The 22919-nt window shown below is 33.0% G+C and overlaps 2 protein-coding genes across 4 annotated transcripts in view; both read left to right on the top strand.

The window, feature by feature from the left end:
• Nucleotides 1-17268, top strand: part of LOC111039420 (shootin-1) — a 33862-nt gene extending 16594 nt beyond the window's left edge. The window contains exons 1-12 of one of the 2 annotated variants that reach the window (XM_022322940.1): nucleotides 7524-7645; nucleotides 12311-13069; nucleotides 13891-14004; nucleotides 14103-14197; nucleotides 14290-14458; nucleotides 14526-14671; nucleotides 14828-14956; nucleotides 15016-15177; nucleotides 15251-15368; nucleotides 16065-16322; nucleotides 16461-16528; nucleotides 16672-17268. In XM_022322940.1, coding sequence (XP_022178632.1) covers nucleotides 12346-13069; nucleotides 13891-14004; nucleotides 14103-14197; nucleotides 14290-14458; nucleotides 14526-14671; nucleotides 14828-14956; nucleotides 15016-15177; nucleotides 15251-15368; nucleotides 16065-16322; nucleotides 16461-16528; nucleotides 16672-16803 — 2115 coding nt within the window. In that variant the 5' untranslated portion in view covers nucleotides 7524-7645; nucleotides 12311-12345 and the 3' untranslated portion in view covers nucleotides 16804-17268. Of the gene's footprint in view, nucleotides 1-7523; nucleotides 7646-12310; nucleotides 13070-13890; nucleotides 14005-14102; nucleotides 14198-14289; nucleotides 14459-14525; nucleotides 14672-14827; nucleotides 14957-15015; nucleotides 15178-15250; nucleotides 15369-16064; nucleotides 16323-16460; nucleotides 16529-16671 lie in introns of those variants that run through there. The other variant, XM_022322939.1, reaches the window with a different exon arrangement.
• An 896-nt stretch (nucleotides 17269-18164) lies between these two features.
• On the top strand, nucleotides 18165-20058 carry LOC111039442. 2 transcript variants are annotated; one of them, XM_022322964.1, is made up of 3 exons: nucleotides 18165-18500; nucleotides 18570-18714; nucleotides 19087-20058. In XM_022322964.1, the coding sequence occupies exons 2-3, from the start codon at nucleotides 18649-18651 to the stop codon at nucleotides 19471-19473; spliced, it is 453 nt and encodes a 150-aa protein (XP_022178656.1). In that variant the 5' UTR covers nucleotides 18165-18500; nucleotides 18570-18648; the 3' UTR covers nucleotides 19474-20058. The 2 variants fall into 2 exon arrangements, with proteins under 2 accessions (XP_022178656.1, XP_022178658.1); XM_022322966.1 differs by having other exon boundaries at nucleotides 18165-18714.
• Nucleotides 20059-22919: the final 2861 nt, after the last annotated feature.

The following is a 22919-nucleotide window of genomic DNA, read 5'->3' as shown; positions in this document are numbered from 1 at the left end:
GTAGTAGATTTAACGGTGACCACTATTGTATTAATATATTAAGAATAAATCCATTGTAGTCGCCGAGCAACGACTAACAAATGTATTATTTTTTTATCATGCAATATTCAATCTGTGACAACAAAAACAAATTAAGAATAATTTTTTTCTCGTCTCTTCTAACGTAATAGGTACTTAACTAAAAAGTCGTACACTATTGTTATATACCTACGTAATTACCATGCTATAATACTGTTTATATCATTTTCTCACAAAAAAAACCTTTTTAAAAAGTATTCTGTATCTCTTGCTACACTAAATTTAACATGTTTAAAATGCAGTATAAAATATTAGTACGTGAATGTATATATATATATATATATTTTTTTTTTTTTTGTTAAAATTTCTCCATTGTTCGTTTTCAATGGAAAATTCTATAATTGCATTCTTTAATCACGATTTCTGGTTTGAATAATATTTGTCGACATCATAAATAATGAAGAATGTAGATGGTGTAGATATTATGTATATTGTACACGCAATTAAGTGTTTAAGGAGAAAAAATAGGTTTACATTATATAAGCATTTGAATTGTATAAAATCTCGGAAAAAATCGTTTTATTTAAATAGTTTAATTTATGTGTCGAAACTGTATGCGGGGCAGTACTATGATAATAATATGTATGGATAAAAATATAAAATAGCATTTACGAGAATAGTATTGAACACATAGGTACATTGTAATGTGAAAAATATCGCAAAAAACGTAACCACGATTATGCTGTATAATATTATAGTAATGTATACATAACGTTTATTACGTTTGTATAATATATATTTTTTTTCTCGCACATAACTGCGAACACAAGAGAACCTGCAATAAGTAGCATAAAGTCGATTTGAACGATTATCGCGTCGTCGTATGTTTATTATATTATTTGTTTTCTACTCATGCAACCCCGATCAGATATCAAAAAAAAAAATTTCACGGTCAAGTACAGCCCGGCTTCAAAACGGTCATGACCTAAATCAACCGTTTCTGGAAACGTTTTTCTTTTGTCCGAGCTCCGTCTGGCGAACGATATCGGTTGTGGCGGTGCGTCCTTCTGATGCCCGTATTTGGTGTTCGCGGGCTCTTAGTATGTATATTTTATTTTATATATTATTATTATTATTTTCAATCAGTTGCCCGTTCTCGCGAGCGCGCACACACACTTGTAAGACTTTCTTCGCCGTCGACGACGAAAAAGGTGGTACCAAAAAATTGCCATAAAATAATAATATTATATCGTTCGAACCGACGGCGATAACTGTCGACTCATCATCCGCCGCGGAATACGAGCGTAGGTACATATAATAATATTATATGGTTTTAGCGGGATAATGTTACATTATATTGTAATACCTACGTCGCAGTCGTCCTTATAGTAATTACCTATATATTCCAACAATCACTTTTTTCCTAATAGAGTGCTAAGCGGCGTATGAATATGCGTTTGTTGCTCTTTTGTCGTTTTGTTACACGCAGCGGCGGTGGCGGCAGCGGAGTGTATAATATTATATTAATTCGAACGAGCGAGAGTGCGCACATTATTATTCACAAGGGTAAAGCGATTTGTTTTTTAACCATTTAGAGTGACAGAAGACATTAAAAAATATCGTGTGTCTTGTGTGATGTTACATCAAGGCCGGTGTGGCGGTACCTCCATACTCTCATGTGCTGGGGAAAAAATTAAACGTAATAGTTTAAAATTTGTGACAAAGACGACGATAAAAAAAAACCGCCGTTAAAATATTCGACTCTTGTAGCCACTGCCGCAGGAGAATGACATTCCACCCGTTCGCGGTCAAATAGTAATATAACATTTGTGAACGATATTATATCGCTTTTGCGGTCCGTGAAATTCGCACCGCTACGTTGTACTTAGACCGGTTTTATAGGTACGTAGGTATATTGGATTTGACCACCGTTTAAAAATATCTTTGACAAAAAAAAACATACTAAAAATAAGGGCTAAACTAGTTTGGGCGGATTTAAAGGAAAACAAAACACAATCTCGCCGAAATAGTTTTAAACGCGTATTTGAAATGTTTGTGCACGGAGTCACAACACACGCGTGACGTTTCATCTCTTTTTCTAACAGCTATATATACGATCTCGATGTTTGACGTGCGACAGAGTTAAAATTACAAACGCATATTATTACAATTAAAAACCAAGCCCATCCAAAACACCTTATACACAAAATCATCCCCCGTTCGATCTGCAGTTTGCGTAATGGCTTAAATTCATAAATCACTCAGTCTGCAGTCAGTGGCAAGGATGAACTGTATGGTAGTAGGTAATAATAATTTAATACAATAGCATATGCGAGCATAAAAAATAAACAGTCTCGTCGAACGGATACACCTACCGGGACGCTAAATCGACGAGTTTTTTCTCGTATTTCATAATATAGTTATGATGTTTATGGGCTTTTTAGTTTTTTCCATATTGAAATCGAGACTTTCGGACGTCCGCCCAATCGATAAAATATCGTTTCCTGTGATGTCCTTTCATTATAATATGCCGTTTTATGTATACCATATATATACCTACTATATCGCTTCTATACACGGTATTACAATAAGCATTAATGTACAATTATTCTAAACAGAAACATAAACGAGTTTTTTCCTGACGTTCCAGTACAATAATTATGTTCACAAATGAGCGAGAGTCCTGCGTACCGGGGCTTAAGGTTTTAAAATAATAATAACAATAAATCATATATGACAACAAAAAACTGTCTGAAAAAATGTGACCGCCTCTCGAATACCTACTCATTCGTGCCTGCGCACGCCACTCTTGAATTTTAAACGTCCCTCCCCCCCCCACCCCAACGTACGAGTATAATAGCTGGTGTATTACAACTATTGGGTTATTAAATTATACCACAATGATGGTGATCCACAAGCACACGATTTTCGTGTTCATAATATTATAATCATAATAATATATTATGATGTGTAGGTATATGGTTATTAAAAAGCAATCATTTCACAATGTTTAAGCTCTAAAGCCATTATACGCTCTGATTTCATATTGACCGCATACGAAACAGATATTAAATTGCGATTTTTTTAAAAATTATTTTGATCATGCATTTTCAGTTTTTTTTTTTTAGAAATTTAAACTCGCAATAATCATCGACATCGTGACGTTGTTTCTGACCAAATCATTAATCGTACATCTTGAACCTATAAATCAATTCAAGATAAATCTTTTTTTATGTTAATTCTCTAGACCTTATAGGTACCAGGTGGCAGGTGGTATGTTTTTACATACAGGATGATTGACCATTTTTGCTCCGTCCCATGTTTCCTTTAATGATGAATCTATTCAAATTATGTATTTTGCGATTTTTAAATAAACTAGATGATATATTTCCAAACATTAAGGTTTATATATGTATACCGTTTACGGAGTGTCTTGGAATGATACAAACTTATTTTTTCAAACAAAAACACCCATTTTTATTGTAAATTGATAAGCAGTTGATTTTTTTTTTATTTTGACTACCTTATGATTAATCCAAAATTTGAAAAACAAGTAGTTTTTAGTTGTTTATCTTTGTTTTACTAAGGATAATATAGATACTCGGAAATAGTTCCATTATATGTTTAGAAGATATGGGGTCCATGATGATTTGAAAATCGTATTAATTAACTAATTATATTATATCTATTATTATATTTATTCTTCTACCGACATCCTGGTGTCGTCCTACAATTTGTAAGTATTCGCTCCGAGAATAGTAAATATTTGATCCAATTTATCCCCTCATATAGATACTTCACCGAGTACTAGAGCAGTGTTCGCGACAATACTTAAAGTCATAACAATATTATGCGGTTATCTTAATTATTTACACCTCGTTGACATATTGAACATTTTAAATGGTGCAAACACCTTTATTACTGAAATCGACAAGGGCATTATTATTATTCATATATAATATTTATAACGACGCTCAATGAGTTTAAATCGATCGTGTGTGCGATGTGCCATTAAAACGCAATTGATGGAAAGGAAATTCTCGGTCTATGTCAAAACAGATTTGTTTTCACACGGTTATATACTGTCAGCTATAATCAGCTACTTTATAATGTGACATAAAAATAAGCACTAATATACTGATAATTGTATTACACTATTATAGTATTATCTATTTATCTATATATTCACACAATATTTAAAATGTGTTTTCAATTATAATAATATGATCGTTTTCTCGGCGGAATATTGCTTCATCGAAATTATTTTGTATAAACTCAATTATAATATCTATCCAAGTTGTTACAAATATAATAAATTATTTATTATTTACTCGTATTATAACTTAGTACTTATATGATTTTTGTATTTTTTAGACCATTCCATCGAAGTATGTATATAATAGCATGTACTCGTATATAATATAATATCCACTGCGCACTAAATTGATACAAATTTAAATCAAATTGCATATACGTAGTATACATTCATATTATTTATGCAGGGTGACCACCGCAGAAGCTGCTTAAATATTTTTTTTCTCATTAAAATACAGTGTCAGCATTTAAAGCCTTTGCATCTTGTATGTTTAATTCATAATACTGTAAGTAATAATATTATCTTTATATAATAATAGAGATTATTTTTTTTGTCAGTCTCCTCTATTCCGGGTGGATGTATTTATATACATACAGCATACAATGTGTTGTTACGGTTTATTTAAATTTATACAGTTCCCGTTTTAACTTATCTCGGCCCAAGGTTACGTACATGGGTACCTATACTGTTGTAAAAACGCGTATACAGTCTTAAATTTTACATTTATTTACTTTTCAAGTATCATACCGCCCACGCCAGGATTTCGGTTTTCATACGAATATAATAATAATATAACTCAAATATAACATATATATATATATTAATATACGCCCGCGTAAAGAACATATGGCGATGTCCCGCGACGTCGGTGCACTGTACGCGTGACGGTTCACAAGACGTCGCGCGAGTCTTTCCAGCCAATTTGCATAATATATTACGTTTATTATTATTATTTTTTTTTTTTTTACCTAAGTTCTGTGCCCCCATACGGTCATTTATTATTTAGTACGATCACGACTGTCGTCTGTACGAGTACATCAATTATTATAAAATGTGTGTGTGTGTTTTTTTTTTATTGTATTTTAACACAGACAGTCCTGACACGATACAATTTATTCAATGCAAAAGAAAAATAATTCTCAGTTTACCAACAAAAAGATTTTTTCCATGACTATATCATTATAATATAATCGATAATCATTTAACGTTACAACGTTTGAATCTTGTGTATCATCAGCTGTATCATGTAGACTACGTCTTGTGACTTGTAGGTATGATAATAAAGTAGTGCGTCCGCATAGCCATGACTATAAAGGTCCCCAGACATTTAAAAAGGGTAATATTTTAAACATCGGATTTTGTTATTTTGTTTTAAATTTACTGGTTATTTATAGTAATTATTGTTAATAGTATTACGTTTCGCGTATAGATTATCATCAAGATTAAAGGAAATATAATATTATTATGCAAGTTTATTTTTTAGATATATTATTTTAAAATTAGCAACACGCGTACTCAGCTGCATGCTGAATAAGAACACTTAAATTTAAAAAGCTACAAAATACTTATTTGAAATTATTCTCACAAAATTGTGTTATTGCACATTTGAATACTATTTTAATTACTATCCAATTAAAAAAGTACCCACGCATGACGTTTGTGGTATATCACATTATCACTAATAAAGAATCTTGTGCACAATGTGCTGTAAACAGCTGATATCTGATCATGTATCGCCCATCTATTATAGCTGAAATGTATATATTATGTATTATGTATAAAATATGATACCAAGCATTTGCCCTTCCATTTGTTCCATATTCTATATCTGTAGAGTACCCAGTACCTAAGTAATTACTATAAGTACACAACTTTTGCGATCGACTGCGATTATTGTAATTAGAACTATATAGTTGTTTATACTGAAAGACCGCTACAATATCATGCAATATTCTATAAATATACGTCTACACTCCATATACACCCCACTATGTAAATGGTTTTTAAAGTATTTTGCCTTTCATATGTGCTCTTCTCGACCAGAAAGCCCAAATAAAGTAACAATTCCGCGCCGGTGACAAAGATAGCTGCGTAACTCTACGTATATCAGCTATACCCCAATAGGCTGCCTTCGTAATCTCTTATTCTGTTATATTATATTTGTATGTTTGAACAAATTGTGCATTTATAATAAGAATAAACCAAAAACTTAATACCTAAAAGTCGTCCGAAAATAATGTAGTTCACTATATAAAAGACGATTGTAAATAAACAAACTGCCAAAATAGGAACTTCTCCAATACCTATGATGAATTAGACGAGCTCTTTATTAAATATTTAAATGACAGTAAACCCGTAGTGGCGTAGTTATAGGTAAATGTAGTGACGTTTACATTTTTATTATTTTATTATGTCGATTAAAATGTTATCAGAGCGTAAGCGGAGCCTGCGTGACCACACGTGGCCCGCGCGAACAAAGACAAAGTTACTTCGTTTGTACGCAAATATGTTTGCAACACCCATCATAAAAAAAAAAGTTTTTCCACAACACTAAATTATAATAATCATAACGCATAATATTATTACTCGACGAGTTGGCGGCGGCAGTATTCGTCGGGCCGGTCGGTAAATCATAATAATAATTTTTATGTTTCCGCATGATGTGTAATTCAATGTTAATATCGGAATATTCCTCGGTCGATGTGACTGCGGTATACTATTAAATTAGCAATACGTACGATAGGTTTATCTGCAGTGGCAACGGTGACGGTTTCAAGGTAATTACACAAATGTACAATATTACATATACATACTCGAAATACTTAATTAATACCATATACGTACTTATATACTACGCAGACAGACGTTCTTCCGGAGTTATATTCGGTCGCTGTAAAATATGATTTCGCAGTTCGAAAACGTTTTGGAAAAAAAAAATAAATAGAAAACAAAACGTAAATATATAATTGGCATTCGGTCAGCAATTTTTTTCTTACAATAGCCGGTGTACCGCATGCTGCAATAATACCTATATAGAGAACCACAGGTGTTTCAGTAAGCGATGTCGACATGACTGTATTATATGTATGTATGTATACACTTATACGTATACAGTATACATAATAATATTATAATTTATACGAACGAACATTTTCCCCTCACTATTCCATCACCGTATCTAACAACAACAAAAACAACAACAACAACAACCACTACGGCGACTCCGACCATGTATCGTGTATACGTATTATAATACTAATATTTAACTTCCATAAAGAAGTAGCTAATTGTCTCTGTTCTCATTGTGCAAGACGAGTGTAAAAATTGTATTTACATCGACGCCGGCTTTGTGTATAAAATATTGATAAACAGTAATAGCAGTATTGCTTCGAACTCTTTTTACGGAATCGAGTTTTTAAAATTCCCACTTATCGTTCTAGAAAAAATTCTTGTTTTTTAATTTCTAAGACTTAAACAATGCAAATATAACATTGATCGCCCGGTGGTGACGTGCATGCCTGTTACTAAATCGTAAGTAATTATGCGTTTATATAACAATAATGCAATGTTGATAACAGCAATATGTGTTATTCTTCGTTTTTTATAACCCCTACGTGTTATGGCTATTGTTAACAACTTATAGTCAATAGACCACGCGTTTTACTAATTAAAATCTCGATATTTCTTATTTTTATGTCGCAGCCTATTATTGTCTATTAATTTATGATATTAAATCGTTCTGATATAATGGGTGCTATATTATTCCTTTAGCCTTAAGTTTAGATGACCAATTGTCAGGAAAACTTTATAAATAATAAAAAAAAAAAAAAAATATTATTATCGTTCCCTTTATTTTTTATACGTATTGAACGGAGAGCGTATGTTAATACCTGTATTATACTCTTGTAACGATAGTTAAATTATAATATAATATAATAATTTTATTTTTAAATTTACCCCATCACTTCTTTGGTACAGCCTCATCTCTGCAGTGTTCAGCGAGTATGCATCTTCCGGCTGGTACCTGCATAATCATATTATTATAATTTATACGAACATACCTACATTTTTCCCTTTCAACAATATACGCTTGGTTATTGTAAAAGTGTACTATACGCGTTAGACACATAGCGGCATAACTGCGTATGTTAATTCGTCTTATTATACCCTTAACGATGACCAAATTATAATATTTTATTTCCCCTGTCACTTCTCAGGTACATCACCCAACGAGTATGCATCGTCCAGCCGGCCGACTGCAGTAGCTACAGCTGCAGGTGAGGTTAGAACGATATTTTTTAAAATCTGCTGCGTCCGCTTATAATATTTATTGTTGTGAAACGTTATTCCCGGACATTCACGTCTCGCTCTAGTCGCAGAATTAATAGCCGCGTATAACTTGATTTGAAAAAAAAAACACAGACATATGGCACTTATGCGGGATTCTTCTCGGTGTAGATAGGGGGAAAAATACAAGTACAAATTCGTATTGGTTTCCAATTATTCGACGGAAATAATAACACTATATAAACGTAGGTATCTACATACGTATAATAAACACAACGCTAACAGAAACGTCCGCGACGATTATCGGCTTTTACGCACCCGTCGCCGCCGCTGCGATAAATATCTAAGTACTGGAAACCTGTTGGTTCGCCATCACGTGTGTCTCGCCAGCACCATCGGGGTAGGTAATCACACGAAGGTTGTATTATTATCGTTATAATAATATTATATTGTTGGGACGACGAGTGGGACGACACGACGACGACTCCGCGGTAGACGACGGAGAGTATACGGAGAAAAAAAGTAAATAAATAAATACACTTCCTATATAGGTAGTTATATGCAGTACATGCAACCGCCGCGGCCGCCGCCGTCACCGTGTCACGTGCTTTTGTCGGACAACCGGAGAGATATATTGTAGTGTATATTTTATTAAAACGAAAAGAGAAAAAAATCACACACAATCCGTAGGTATAATGCCTAACAATAATAATCGGTTTTCAAAAAAATAACCACACAATGGCGTGCGCGCAATACCCGCAATCTCTTCTTATAATATTATACCGCGTGATCTGCAACGGCGGCCCACTCTGTATAGTAATATAAATTCGTCTTGATTTCTATTGTGTGTATACCGTTTTCGAAAAGCATCTTCAGCTGCAGCAGCAGACTACAACAACTATTATATTATTATTAGGTATCATTATTATGCGTATTATCTCCGACGACGAAAAAGAAAATGTATTAAATTTCGCCGTACAATAGACTTTTATGTTAATTCCAAACACCACTGTTAGATGTTTCGATGAGCAGAACTCCCTAAATATTAATCATGATTTTCATAACGCACACGTTGTTGAAAATATTAAAATACATTACACCCATAATGGTGTGCGATGGTGTATATACCTACGTCCGTTTTCTCTATTCTACCAAAATATAATATCCGTCACAAAACATAATAAATTGCTGTATCCCGCGTGTGTAGCCGAACGGCGCGTTTTCGATATGGTATGTAATGTATTATGTGCATAATATTTTAAAACAAAAGTCGAAATGTATGTTGGAACCTATCTATATAATTCATAATATGATAATAATGATCTGCAGAGTTACGTAATGTCTGGTTCTATTGCGATAGTAGCCGGTGAATTAATAGTCACTTGTCATAAACAACCTACAACAATATGATGGCGATACTTATATTACAGTATTGTTTGCCGAATAGCCACTTTTGATGTTTATTAAATTATGTAGGTACTAATCAAAACGTTTTTCGTGTTCACATCTGAATATAGGTACTCAACATATTGCGCACCATGCACCATTATTTATTTATACAATTTTACGACCACGTACACATATAATATTGATATATTACATTATACAGTTGTACTGCACAGTAATTATGAGACAGTCGAGTGTTGACCATAACACTACGAACCATTTTCGGACGATCTCGGTGTATTATGATATAATACTGCACTTGTGCGCGTATACGTTTCAAGTTTGAACACAAATCGCAGTATTATATTGCACAATACAATTTGATCGTCACTTGGGTTGAAATTTGTATATTTTTTTAAATTTACACGAGTTTGGCGAGTCGCGACACCCACTGTAAAGAAATTTCATTAATAGATATAATAACGAAACGGTTTGCAAGTATTACATATACCGTACAATTATATTATGTAGGTGGGTACTCGTATTCACGCATAACAGTTAGATGCTCAGCTTTTTCTTATGGGAGGGGGATGAACTTAATTTTATTGATGGTTATACATATTATACAGATACAAAAAATACAATCATTGGTACGCATATTTAATTATTTTAGGAGAAAATAAGTCTCCCATAAGGGGGGAAGGTGTGCGATTATGACACCCTCATCTAATCCGTGATCTCGCCCCTGGTGCACACTGTTATGTTATGTAGAGTAATATATTGTCACAAATAACGAAATTAGTTGCCCCACAAGTCAATGTACTGTAGAAAGATTAATTTATATCGTGGTCTGCCAGAGATAATACATGTATTATAAGTGTTCAATTTTTGATAGATTTATACAAACCTGAAATCATATCTGTAAACGTTTTATCGATTCTTCGATTTGAACGATTTAATCAATGCCATCGTAAGTCAGTTATTATTAATTAGTAACTATCCTTCTTATTTTGTCGATAATCACAGACTTTAGGTACATTAATGTAAAGTAATACAACTAAAAAGCCGGTACCTATAGGCTATAATCATATTGCAAATAAAGTTGGCTCTTACATTAAAGCTACAAAATTAAACTCGTATGGTATTTAAAAAAGGCAGGAATTATACATCAGTTTTATTTTTAATTGTTGATAGCATCTATTGATATATTTACCATAGGTGTATGCATTATACTATTACTATACCGACTAATCAAAATGTTACACATGATATATATATATATATTCGTATGACGCTATTAACACACATTAACAATAAAATAATCTATGAACAATGAACATGAAAATTATAAATGATGATATTAAAGTAATAGATTAGGCAATAATAATACAATACAGTAACATAAACACTAAAATAACTATAGGTGGGTAACATATATTAGACTAGGCGGTTAAATATTGATATCTAATTTTTCAAGCCAATTAATACCATCCCTGGTAACTTTGTTCAGCTCTGCTAATCCCCCTGGGAATGCTCTGATTGGGCATTCCTCCACTATGTGTCTTGCGGATTGGGTATGGTGTCCACAGTCACATTGTGGAGTGGGCTTTAATCCCCATCGATGCAACATGAGTCCAGTGCGTCCATGCCCAGTTCTAAGTCTGTTTAGGACTACCCATTGTCTCCTTGTGAGGTTAGATCCAGGGGGTTGCATCATAGGTTGGTCGAAGAGATGGTTCGAGTCGATATTGTTAGACCTCCAATCTTCAGTCCATTTAGACATAAGGTCGAATTTTTCTGTGATAAGTTTCCTTGCCAGTTTCCAAGTCGGTTTCCTGGATTTTAATCTTTGCAGTGGGCCAACATTAGTGCAGTCGCTGTGGATAGGAAGTGCGGTATTCCTAGAGCATTTAGTCCATTCTCGAAGTAATGAGTTCATCCGGCGAAGATTTGGTGGGGCAATGTTACATTGTATAGGAAGCCATTGAGTTGGCGTTGATTTGACCGCACCTGAAATGGTTCTCATGGCTGAGTTTAGTTGGACGTCTATTTTGTTCATATGGGCACTATTGGCCCACACTGGGGCGCAGTATTCCGCTACTGAGTACGTTAATGCTAATGTAGAGATTCTTAGTGTATGGGCATCAGCTCCCCACGACGAGTTGGCCAATTTTTGGATTTAATTGTTTCTTGTTTTTATTTTAGCAGCAATTTTTGTTAGGTGCTCTTTATATGTAAGTGTTCTATCCAAGGTAATTCCAAGATAAGTACAAAGGGTACAAAGGTAATTCGCTTCCACGCAGTGTACCCCGGGCAACGTCCTAGACGGCTAAAGAATTACCAATCTCGACCAACCGTACTGTTCACACGAATCTCACGGTTTTACACACACTAACAATGGTTACACATGATTATTGCTATCGACAATACCATGGCATTTACCTAAACATATTATACTAATTTCAAAAATATATACCTTAAAAATGTAATCTTATAATATAATTTTATCGTTTGAATTTTCAGGGGTTTCAAACGACAAGAGCTCAATTACACTACACATGATGAGCGTTCAAAACCTTCGGAACAAGTTCAGCCAGAACAACGGTTCGGTCCCGTACAACCCTCCCGGACTGAGTTACGGGAAACCCGAATCCACGGTACCGTCGAGTCTGAAAAACCACAACAATAACAATAACAACCATCACCATCACCACCAAGTGTCGAACTTCCAGATGCAAAACGGTGGCGGTGGACGGTTCAAGACGATTCGCGAGGAGCCGGATGTACCGGAAGACTGCAGCAGCAGCAGTAGCAAGCCGGTGGCCACCAAGAACAACAGTTTTCTGCAGAGTTATCTAGCGAACGAGATGACGAGGAACATCGGTGGTTCACCCGGCAACGGCAATAAGCAGATGGCCGCTGCACAGGTGCCGGTGCACAACCGGTTCGTCGCCTCTAAGTCGTCGCCGGTGGTGGAAGTTGTGTCGAAATTCGCGGTCAAGTCACCCCCGGAAACCACGTCGAAATTGACGTACGGTGAGGTCAAATTGCCACAGCAGTCGCCAGCAGTGCCCGTACACCCGCCCAAGCCAATCGGCGCAAAACCAATGCTTCCGCCGCCGCTACTAGACAGCACTCCGCCCAGGTTTTCCGTCAAATCGTCGACTGTCCTGAACAGTAGCACCAGCAGCAGTCCTTCACCGACCACCGAGGACAAATGGAAGAACAAATATGACGAAACGGAGACGAAGAGAAAGACCCTGTTGATTCAGTCTCAGAAACGTGAGTCCTCTAAAGCCACCCCCCACTTCCCGCCACGGAAAAATTCTGTTTTATTCGAATGCCTTATCGATTTTTGATACTTATATAATCACAATGACACAAATCACACGTAAATGAAAGACAACAGCATTTTGAAAGGCGTCACGTATATTTAAAAAAATTCACAACACATATTTAATGTATCAACTATCAGAATATCAATATGTGCTCAAAAATTATATTTTTGAATTTTTTAATGCGTATTTCGATTTTCAGCTTTATAAACCGCAATTATAGAAGTAGAATACTATATATTATTGCATAATAGCTACCTACGCCAACGCATGTTTTATTTAATTTTTATATCATTTCCTCATTATTAAAAACCAGTCATGTTGTAATATGTGACCTCCCCAGACATATTTTGAATTGGTAGTACATTTTCTGAAAATGTTAAAATTGCCTATATTAAACTCCTTAAGAAACGAGAGTTACATGTTATATCAGGGGTCACCAATTAATACTTTCCATGGGTCCCATTAAGAATTCGGAAAATTCTCGTGGGCCATAAAAATGCAGAGTACATAATATTTATTATAATATGTCGATTGGCCAAAACTAATGTTACAAAGATAAGAAATTATCAGCTTCTTTTCTCCTTGTCTGCTGGCCGGTTAAAATTCATCCACGGGCCGCCATTTGGTGTTACCTGTGTTGTATTATAAAATCGGATGTAGGTTATTATTATTATTATTATTTTCCGCCCAGATCGTCCAAAACATACACTAGGTAATTGAAATAAATCGATATAGCTTCGACATTGACTATTGTTTATTGTTTAGTGTTGAGAGAAAAGTCGGACATGGAACGCCAAGTGGCGAAGCTACGCACCAATCTCGAACTGTCGAATAAAGACTTATCGGAAAGGACCTTGCAACTCTCTCAGCTGAGGAACCGTGCGTATACAATATAGTATAGTTTAATATCGAGTGTTCGGTTCTTGTCAGTAAAATTTAATTCAATCATATTATTTTGTGCGTATATATATATATAGTTTCTGAAGCGATGTACAAGGAATATGATCAATTAAAACAGCAATATGAACTCGAGACAACTACGTTGCAAAAGGCGATGGAAAGAGCTTCGCAGGTAAATAATACAATTAAACGTTAATCAACCGCACCACAACTGCTTCAATTAGATTTTAATTGATACACTCCTGTCTCAATATATTATTATAGTGGTATAAACAAAATCGTGAGCTGAAAAGAAGGAGCTCGGCTTTAATGCAAAAAGTAATGTCAGTGGCGCCGTCCACGTTGGACGACTTGGCAGATGACACGGACGGTAATGACAACGATACGGACAATAACGACACCGAAATGGAAGAACTGCGGAAAACTGTCAAAGGTATAAGGGTTTATTTGTTCGATACCGACGAAACATAATATTGTAAGTGTGTAATTTGTTTGTGTAGAGCTTACTCAAGAAGTTTCGAGGCTACAAGCAGAGTTAAATAAAATTAATCTACAAGAGTTTGAAGCCCAGGAGCAGACAGTAGACTTGACTTCTGAACTAGAGGAAGAGCGTAGGGGGCGAAAACGGGCTGAACAAGAACTTAAAGTAACTACACCGTATTTTGTTGTAATATCATTTCGTTAAATCGTACATTGTTCTCAAATGCATGTTGTTGCACTTAAACTCTCTTTCGATTTCGATTGTTGTAGTTTTTCAAAAATTGATAATCACTTCACTATTTTTTTTGTCTATTTTTTTAAGGAATTAAAAATGAAACACGACAGTTTGGAAACAGTTAGCCGTAAAGTAGTCGAAGAGACGACTGTATTACATCAACAATATAAGAGAGAAAAAGAAGAAGGCGTAAAGATACGAAGTGATGCGAACAAAGTCAGTCGGTGTAAAAATAATAAATCATAGACGTCTTGTCTTAATCAATTGGTTTACAGGTAAAATCCGAGAGAGACGTTTTAGCCAGGCAAAGTCAACTGTTGATGATGGATGCTGCATCGGATGAAAAAATAATGAAACTGTTGTTTGAGGTCGAACAATTGCAAAGAACATTAAGCCAAGAGAGACAGGAGCATATGGAACAGCTGAAAGATTTACACGTGAGTACAACTGTTTTAATATATGTGGTTGCATTAATTACTGAATTTTCTATAAAATATAAATATTTTGCAGGAAAAGTTAGAGTCTCAAAGCGAATCCGAACAAATCGAATTGTACGAAGAGAAGTTAAAGTTAATCGAAGCAGAATTACTATGTTCTCAGCAAAGAGCTGACATTGCTGAATCTCAGGGTATATTTATTTATGTTTTTATTATTATTTATTACCTACCTATATCTATACAACAACTCTTCACAAAGTCAAATAGTGGTATTTAATTATTTCAATATAATTAGTAAAATATATTTTCTATTCTATACAGTTTTGTGATTATTCTCGAATCTAGCTAATGTACTCATTTGTATAACTAACAAGTCAATTTATAACTAATTTTTTTTTTAAAGGCACCAATGTTTATATTATATGTTTATCTCTAGCACGCGTGAAACGTACCAGAAAAAAAAATATTATTAGCAATAGTAAGGTGATTTTAAAGCTAGTGATTAATAATACAAATCAATTAAAAAAACATTTTTTTGAAGGCATGTATCGAAGGTTTTTTCAAACAATATTACTATCATAGCTTAAAGCAATATCAATAATAAATATAACTTGAGACAATAATGATGTGCTTCGAATAAAATTTAAAAGAGCAATTTATTGTACTTCCTTATTTATTTTGATCGGTACTTCGCTTAAATCACTTTCCATTGAAATGCACGACACACTTTTGTGTCAAATTGTTTTTTCTGTGTCTCACAAGACAAAATTAACAAACCAAGATGATGTGGGGTTCTCACAATATTACAATCGAAAACCCTACCATTGTACACGCAATGGATAAATTGCCATACAGTAAAAAAATATACATTCTACCTACGTTTTCAGTTGAAGAACTCGGAAAACAACTCCGAGAAACCAAAACCGTAGTCGCGCCGCCCCAGTGCGGACCCCCACCGCCACCACCCCCGCCAGCACCACCAGCACCACCGCCACCCCCGCCACCCATGTCGTTGGCGGGGACGAGCGGCGGCATCAAGCTGAAAACGGTTAGCTCGTTGAACCATAACTCCAACGCAATTGAAGATTTAGGGAATTACTTGGGACTCCCAATGGCTACTCCCAAAGGCCCTCAAGTACAGAACGGTGAGTAACTTGTGCAGACTATGCTATGTACCTCAGACGTGCATTCGAAAAACAATAGTTATTTTTATAGATGTCCAATGATATTTAATATTAAAATATTACCTTCGGTCGTGATTTATAACGCTAAAAATGTTGCAGGTGCCATTGACGCGATAATCAACCAGATCAAAGGAGGTCGTTTCAGTCTGAAAGCCACGGACAAAGAGGTAAAATCTCGATAAGTAATAAAAATTATAAGTACCTTTAACGTTGCGCAATATTCGTATTTTCGGAATTGTGTGTGGTGCTATTGGTTACTACTATATATGATGACATATTAGTGAACATCGTTTTGTTTTTTCTGTTTCAGAAACAGACTCCGGTCAAAAAACAAGAACCTCAGCCCGTCGTCAACGAGATGATGAACGTCCTGGGCACGTTGCGTCGGAATCCCAAACGAAGAGCCAGTTTCAAAACTGCGCCTGCCGACGTGGCGCTATAGTACCTAATAATAATAAAAGTATATTTACACTTAGATAACTACTGTCCGCGTGTCTCGCTCGAAACAATTATTATTATTACGATAAATATATTATATATTTTTTTTTTTTTGTTCCTCAAATGTGTGGTGTTCGTGTGCGCGAATAGCATACTTGTCGTAAACATTTTCACTACTCATTAAAAGAAAAATCTTTCATTTTACTGTACATAATATAATATATTTAAAAAAATGATATGTCGCGACTCTTTAGCTTAAAATATGATATAATATAATGTAATGTAATGGTCGTGAACGACGGGACATCTGTGATTTTTATATTTCTATCGAATTTCTCAGTAGATATTTAATATTGTGCATAGTCTAAGGAAATTATTTTTAAGAATTTATTATTACTATTTATTAAGAACTGTGATCGTTTTCGTCTAACTGTGAGTGTAAAAGTTATAACGATGTATAGGTAAGAAGTTATTATTTTTTAGATTTTTATTGTGTAATATTTTACCATCAAAACACTTTTTATTTATTATTTTTTTTTTGTACAACAACTCTTAAAGGTTTTTTTTCCAATAATCTGAATATTATATTTTACTTAGAAAATATTTGTTACATTTTTGTTGAAGTACCTACTTATACGTTACTGTTAGCCAATAACTTGTTTCATGTTATAAGATTCTATTATAAGTAATTATTTTTGAGCGGAGCTATTTTTCTTATTTAAATCATATAATATTTATGTATAGAAGTATATATTTTAATAATAAAATATTGTATTAAATATTTTAATAGAACACTAACTTAAAAAATGAAAACTTAATAAATTATAAAAGTATATTGTATTTTTTAGTTTTGTAACATAATTCAACATTTTAGTAAGATTATTAGTAATTAGTAGTAGTTCTAATAAACTATTAAATGCATAATTTAATGCAATATTAGATAAATTACTGTTGTGTATTTCAATGAAAATTCTAACATAAATACATAATAATAATGAAACCGTAATTATAGTGTATTTGTGAGGATACAATGTCTGATGCAGTATCTTAATTGTGGTATCCCGTGATTTCGTCGTGGTAATTTGGTCGCGGTCATTTGGTCGCAAGACAATTGGACGCATACGACATTTCGTCGCGTGTAATATCGACACATGCTACATATTTTGGTCGCGCGTCATTTTATCGCATATATTTATATAGCTAGTATTATATAAAATAGATCATCTTGTCTTTTTGGGTAGGGTAGGAACATTTAATAATATAATATATATAATAATTATATAATATCTTTATAATTTAGTGGTAGTGGTGTAGTACCTTCTTTATCATTTATTTTTATTTCAGTAGGAAATTCATTATTTGGTTTTTACGTGAGTCTTTATCGAATACTCGAATTATTACAGTGTACCTACTCATCAGGCATCACGAGTCTCTACTCTCTATCGATTATAGTGTTTTACAGTACCACCTATACACGTCTACGTATATATACGTCTTGCTTGGTCCACGCAATATAACAATTATTATATATTTTACAAAATATACAAATTATGTCTTTACGATTTATGAAAAGTCGACGAGGGCATGATCTTTTAATTCATGATGGTTTTATTCATAAACGTGAAAGAACTATTGGCGAAAAAGTTATTTAGAGATGTAACGAGTCTAAAAATTGTACTGGCCGCCCTCATACAATGCAAGGTAACATTTTTAATTTCTTAGTGTAGGTATTCTAATATATTATTTATTATATACCTATTTATTAAATAGATAGCGTCGCATAAAATACAAGGAACATAACCATGTACAAAATAGGGCAAAAATTGAAGTAAAAAAAACTATCAATAAAATGAAAGAAAATGCCATCACTAAAATTATGCTTACCCGAAGTTTATTAGCAGAGACATCTTCAAAGGTAATTAAATATTATAGTTTTAATATAGTTTAGAGGACGCAACACCTGCGATTTTTTTTTATCTTTATATAGGTAATCACGATAATTGTTTAAAAATACGTAAAAATAAACTGGCTTTTTATAGTAATTTTAAAATCACTAATCTTTTTCGAACATAATATTTCAAAAAACTTACAACTTTAATACTTTAAATATATAACAGTTTAACAGTTTTATTAAATTGTTTCGTGCGAGTAGTTTCATCGCTAATCTTTTATTGTTTGTTTTCGTATTTTTCACGTTATCAATCGAGACGATAATAAATATTTCAATAATTTTGATTATAGGCTATTTATATTATAAATATTATAATATATTATTATATTATTTTAGTTACCATCCGAAGTGGCAGGTCAACTGCTGAATCCGAAATGTTTGAAAAGAACAATACAACGGGTTAAGGACATTTCTGAAGCCGTTCCTGCAAATCCACAAACATTACATTTTGAAATTCCTGATCAATTCAGATTAACTTTAGACGGAGACAATTTTTTGTTGTACGACAGTGGTGATAGTGACATATATGAAGACTGGATTATATTATTTTCGACTGAGAGAAATTTAAATTTATTAAAAGATTCAGAACATTGGTTTTCAGATGGAACATTTTCATCATGTCCGAATTTATTTTACCAATTTTATACCATTCATTCAGTATTGCATAGTGATATTATACCTTTAGTATACGTTTTATTGCCGGACAAAAAAGAAATAACATAATATATAAAATTATTTCAAGCATTAAAATCATTGAACTATTGAAGCCTGATTTATGTTCATAATCACGGATGTTTCTTTCGCTTAAGTCAAGCGGTTTGGAGACAAATACAACACAATGGTCTTGCAAAACAATATAGTGACGATGTACAATTTTTTTTAGAAGTTCAAAAATTGGTATTGTCCGAGTTGCGGTTGCAATAGACGAATTGCGGTCTTAATAATATTGAAGGTAAAATTAACCTTTTAATTGCGGTCAGTATCCGGTTAACGATTAATGGTTACACTACGTTTTTGGATTGACTTTTCTCCCTCCAGATGAAGTGGGAAATGTGTTTTTAGATTTAATCGCCGAACAACCTATAGATTCAAGAGTTACTGAATTTAGTGACTATTTAGTCGATAATTATATTGGCAATGATGCTACTTTTCCAACCACACTCTGGGCAGCTTTGAACAATGATGTTTGGAGAACGAATAATGGAAGTGAAGCGTTCAATTCTAAGTTCAAAACTGAGAACCGATCGCCACATCCCAACATATTTGAATTTTTGAAATATGTCAAAAATATTCAGATTGATACATATTCAAAAATCAATTCAGTAGATTTGGAAACTAATAAAAAAAGTGAGAGCATAAATCAGAAATGTACTAAAAATAAAATACAACAGTATTTGAAAAAACAAATTGACTCGCTGACATTTGTGAAATGTGTATCATACAAATATGAATCGGTTTAATATTACAAATGTAAATATATAAATATTTTAAAACCTAATAATTATTAATCATATTTTTTTACCGCAACTAGGATTTTTACCTATTTTGATATTTTACCTGTTTTGATCCCGACCGCAACTCGGATTTTTTTTTTTACCTGTTATAATCTCGACCGCAACTCGGTATCAACCCAAAAATTACCTGCACTTGCATTTGTACCCGTGGATAAAGTGATAGAATCTTTTGAATTATTATTAGAAAACACATATTATATCGAAAATGAAGAAATGTTATCACCACTAATAACATATTTTGAAGGCACATGGATTGGCATTTTGGATAGGAGAGGTAATCGTCGACCTCCATTATTTTCCATTGAAATCTAGAACTGTTATGATAGGTTACAAGAAAGTTTACCCAGGACTAACAATAAGATAGAGGGCTGACATAATGGATTTTGAGCAATGATAAGTCACGACCAATTATTGAGTTATTAAAAAAAGAAGAAAGTTTAAATAAAATGATAATAGAACAAATAATTGTTGGGCATGTACCTACCATGTAAAAAAAAAAAATATAATGATTCATCTGTTAGATTAATGCAGATATATTAAAATGTTAATAATAATCCAATATGCGAGGTTTTGAAAGGTATTGCTCATAATTTTAATTTTTATAAATAGTAATATTTTTTTTATTTTTGTGTTTTTTTAAAATATTTTATTTAGATTATTATTGTTATGTTTTTTATATTGAACATTAAAGCTTCGATAGCATAGGCCATTAGCTTTTAAGATTTATACTAATACATGTATATTTAGAGGTGAAAAAAAAGATGTTTTTAGATTATTATTATTATTATTACTTTGCTTGAATTTAATTTTACATTTTATAAATACAAATATATATAACAATAAGCTAAAATGACTGATATGTAAAATTATTATTATTTAGAATATACCTATATAAATATATGCGATAAAATGACGCGCAACCAAATGTAGCATGCGTCAATATTACGCGCGACGAAATGCCGTATGCGTCCAATTGTCTTGCGACAAAATTACCGCTACGAAATGACGTATATCCGCGGGCTTCTCTTAATTAATAGTCTTATGAGTTATTCTAACTTTAATTATGAAATGTAGTCAACGTATACTTAGTTCACGATATTTACATAGTTAAAAATGTTAGTAAAATTGTTAGTAGGTAATTAACTTATATTCTCATAAACTGTTAAATGCACAAAAAAATCACAATTCATTAATGTACCTAATCATTAAGAGGACGTGATACCTGCATGTGTTGTCTCCGTCTTACAAGTGCGTAACATAGCAAATTGTACGCTCAGCAGAACACGTGTAGCTCCTTTAGTTTAAAAATAAGTGCGAATTGACCTGTTATAAAATCTAAAGGTAAGATTATTATCTAGTCAACCTCATAGGTTTTTTATTATATTTTAATTTTAACGCGAGTTATGAGTATTTTAAAATTGTAAATTTTTTATACATCTTAAAATACTCATAACTCGCGTTAAAATTAAAATATAATAAAAATCCTATGAGGTTGACTAGATAATAATTTTACCTTTAGATTTTATAAGAGGTCAATTCGCACTAATTTTTAAACTAACGGGGCTACACGTGTTCTGCTCAGCGTAAAATTTGCTATGTTACGCATTTGTAAGACGGACAACACGCGAGGGTATCACGTCCTCTTAATAAGTAATAGTAGTCAAATTACTGTTATAATGTATTGCAATGGAAATTCTATGGCTAACATAATAATAAAACCTTAATTATAGTGTAGTTATGAGGATACAATGTCTGACGTGATGTTTGGTGTTATGTATATTAATCGTTAAAAGTAAAACATTAGATTTAAGGTATTCTTAAAATCTTAATCTTAAGGGGATTTCAAATGGACAGTTTTAAGGAATTCAAAATAGGCTTTTTCTTAGTCTTAATATACTAGTATAAGGTTTATCTGTCTATGTTTTTTCTATCCTAGTACTAAACTACCAACGAACTTGATAACGCGATGAGACTCCTGAAAACTGTTGGGAATTTGTTAATGTTATGTCTAATTGCAAAAATCAGACCACATTTTAAGATATTAAATTTAAATTAAAAATAATCATTGTTTAAAACTTTAAACAATACATACATACATACATAGAGGCAATTTGAGAAACAAAATTTGAAAAAAGTGGTCTAATGGATCTCAATTAGATATATTAGCAAATTAAAATTAGGTTTCAGAAGATTTGTCGCTTGATCATATCCGTCAGTTAAAAATATTTGCCTTACATTTAAGAACATAATCTCATAATTATACTACAGTAAAACCTCCTTATAACGGAGAATCACAACTGTCCCATAGAACTTATGTTCCGCATATTTAAATTTTCTATAATGGAAAAAATAGTTTGTACGACCTAGCAATTCCATTATTAGGAAGGTCTTACTGAATTTATTATAAATTTGTTCTTAATACAAATTCATTTATTTTCTAGTAACTACCACATATTTTATATCTTGGTAACAAACATAAATTATGTTGTTTTGTATTTTACTTCAACATTTGTGTATATAACTATATTTGAACAGTTGCAATAGTTGCTCATACTTAGGATTTTATCTTGGGGAGGAGGGTGTATGTATTTAACCAAAGAGCTCCTTACAGATATGCCGATATAAGCTGATGTATTGATCAGGTATTAAATTTTC

The sequence above is a fragment of the Myzus persicae genome, unplaced genomic scaffold (genome assembly GCF_001856785.1).
Source record: "Myzus persicae strain clone G006 unplaced genomic scaffold, MPER_G0061.0, whole genome shotgun sequence".
In the NCBI taxonomy this organism is placed as follows: domain Eukaryota; kingdom Metazoa; phylum Arthropoda; class Insecta; order Hemiptera; family Aphididae; genus Myzus; species Myzus persicae.
This window is presented reverse-complemented; position numbering and strand designations above follow the sequence as displayed.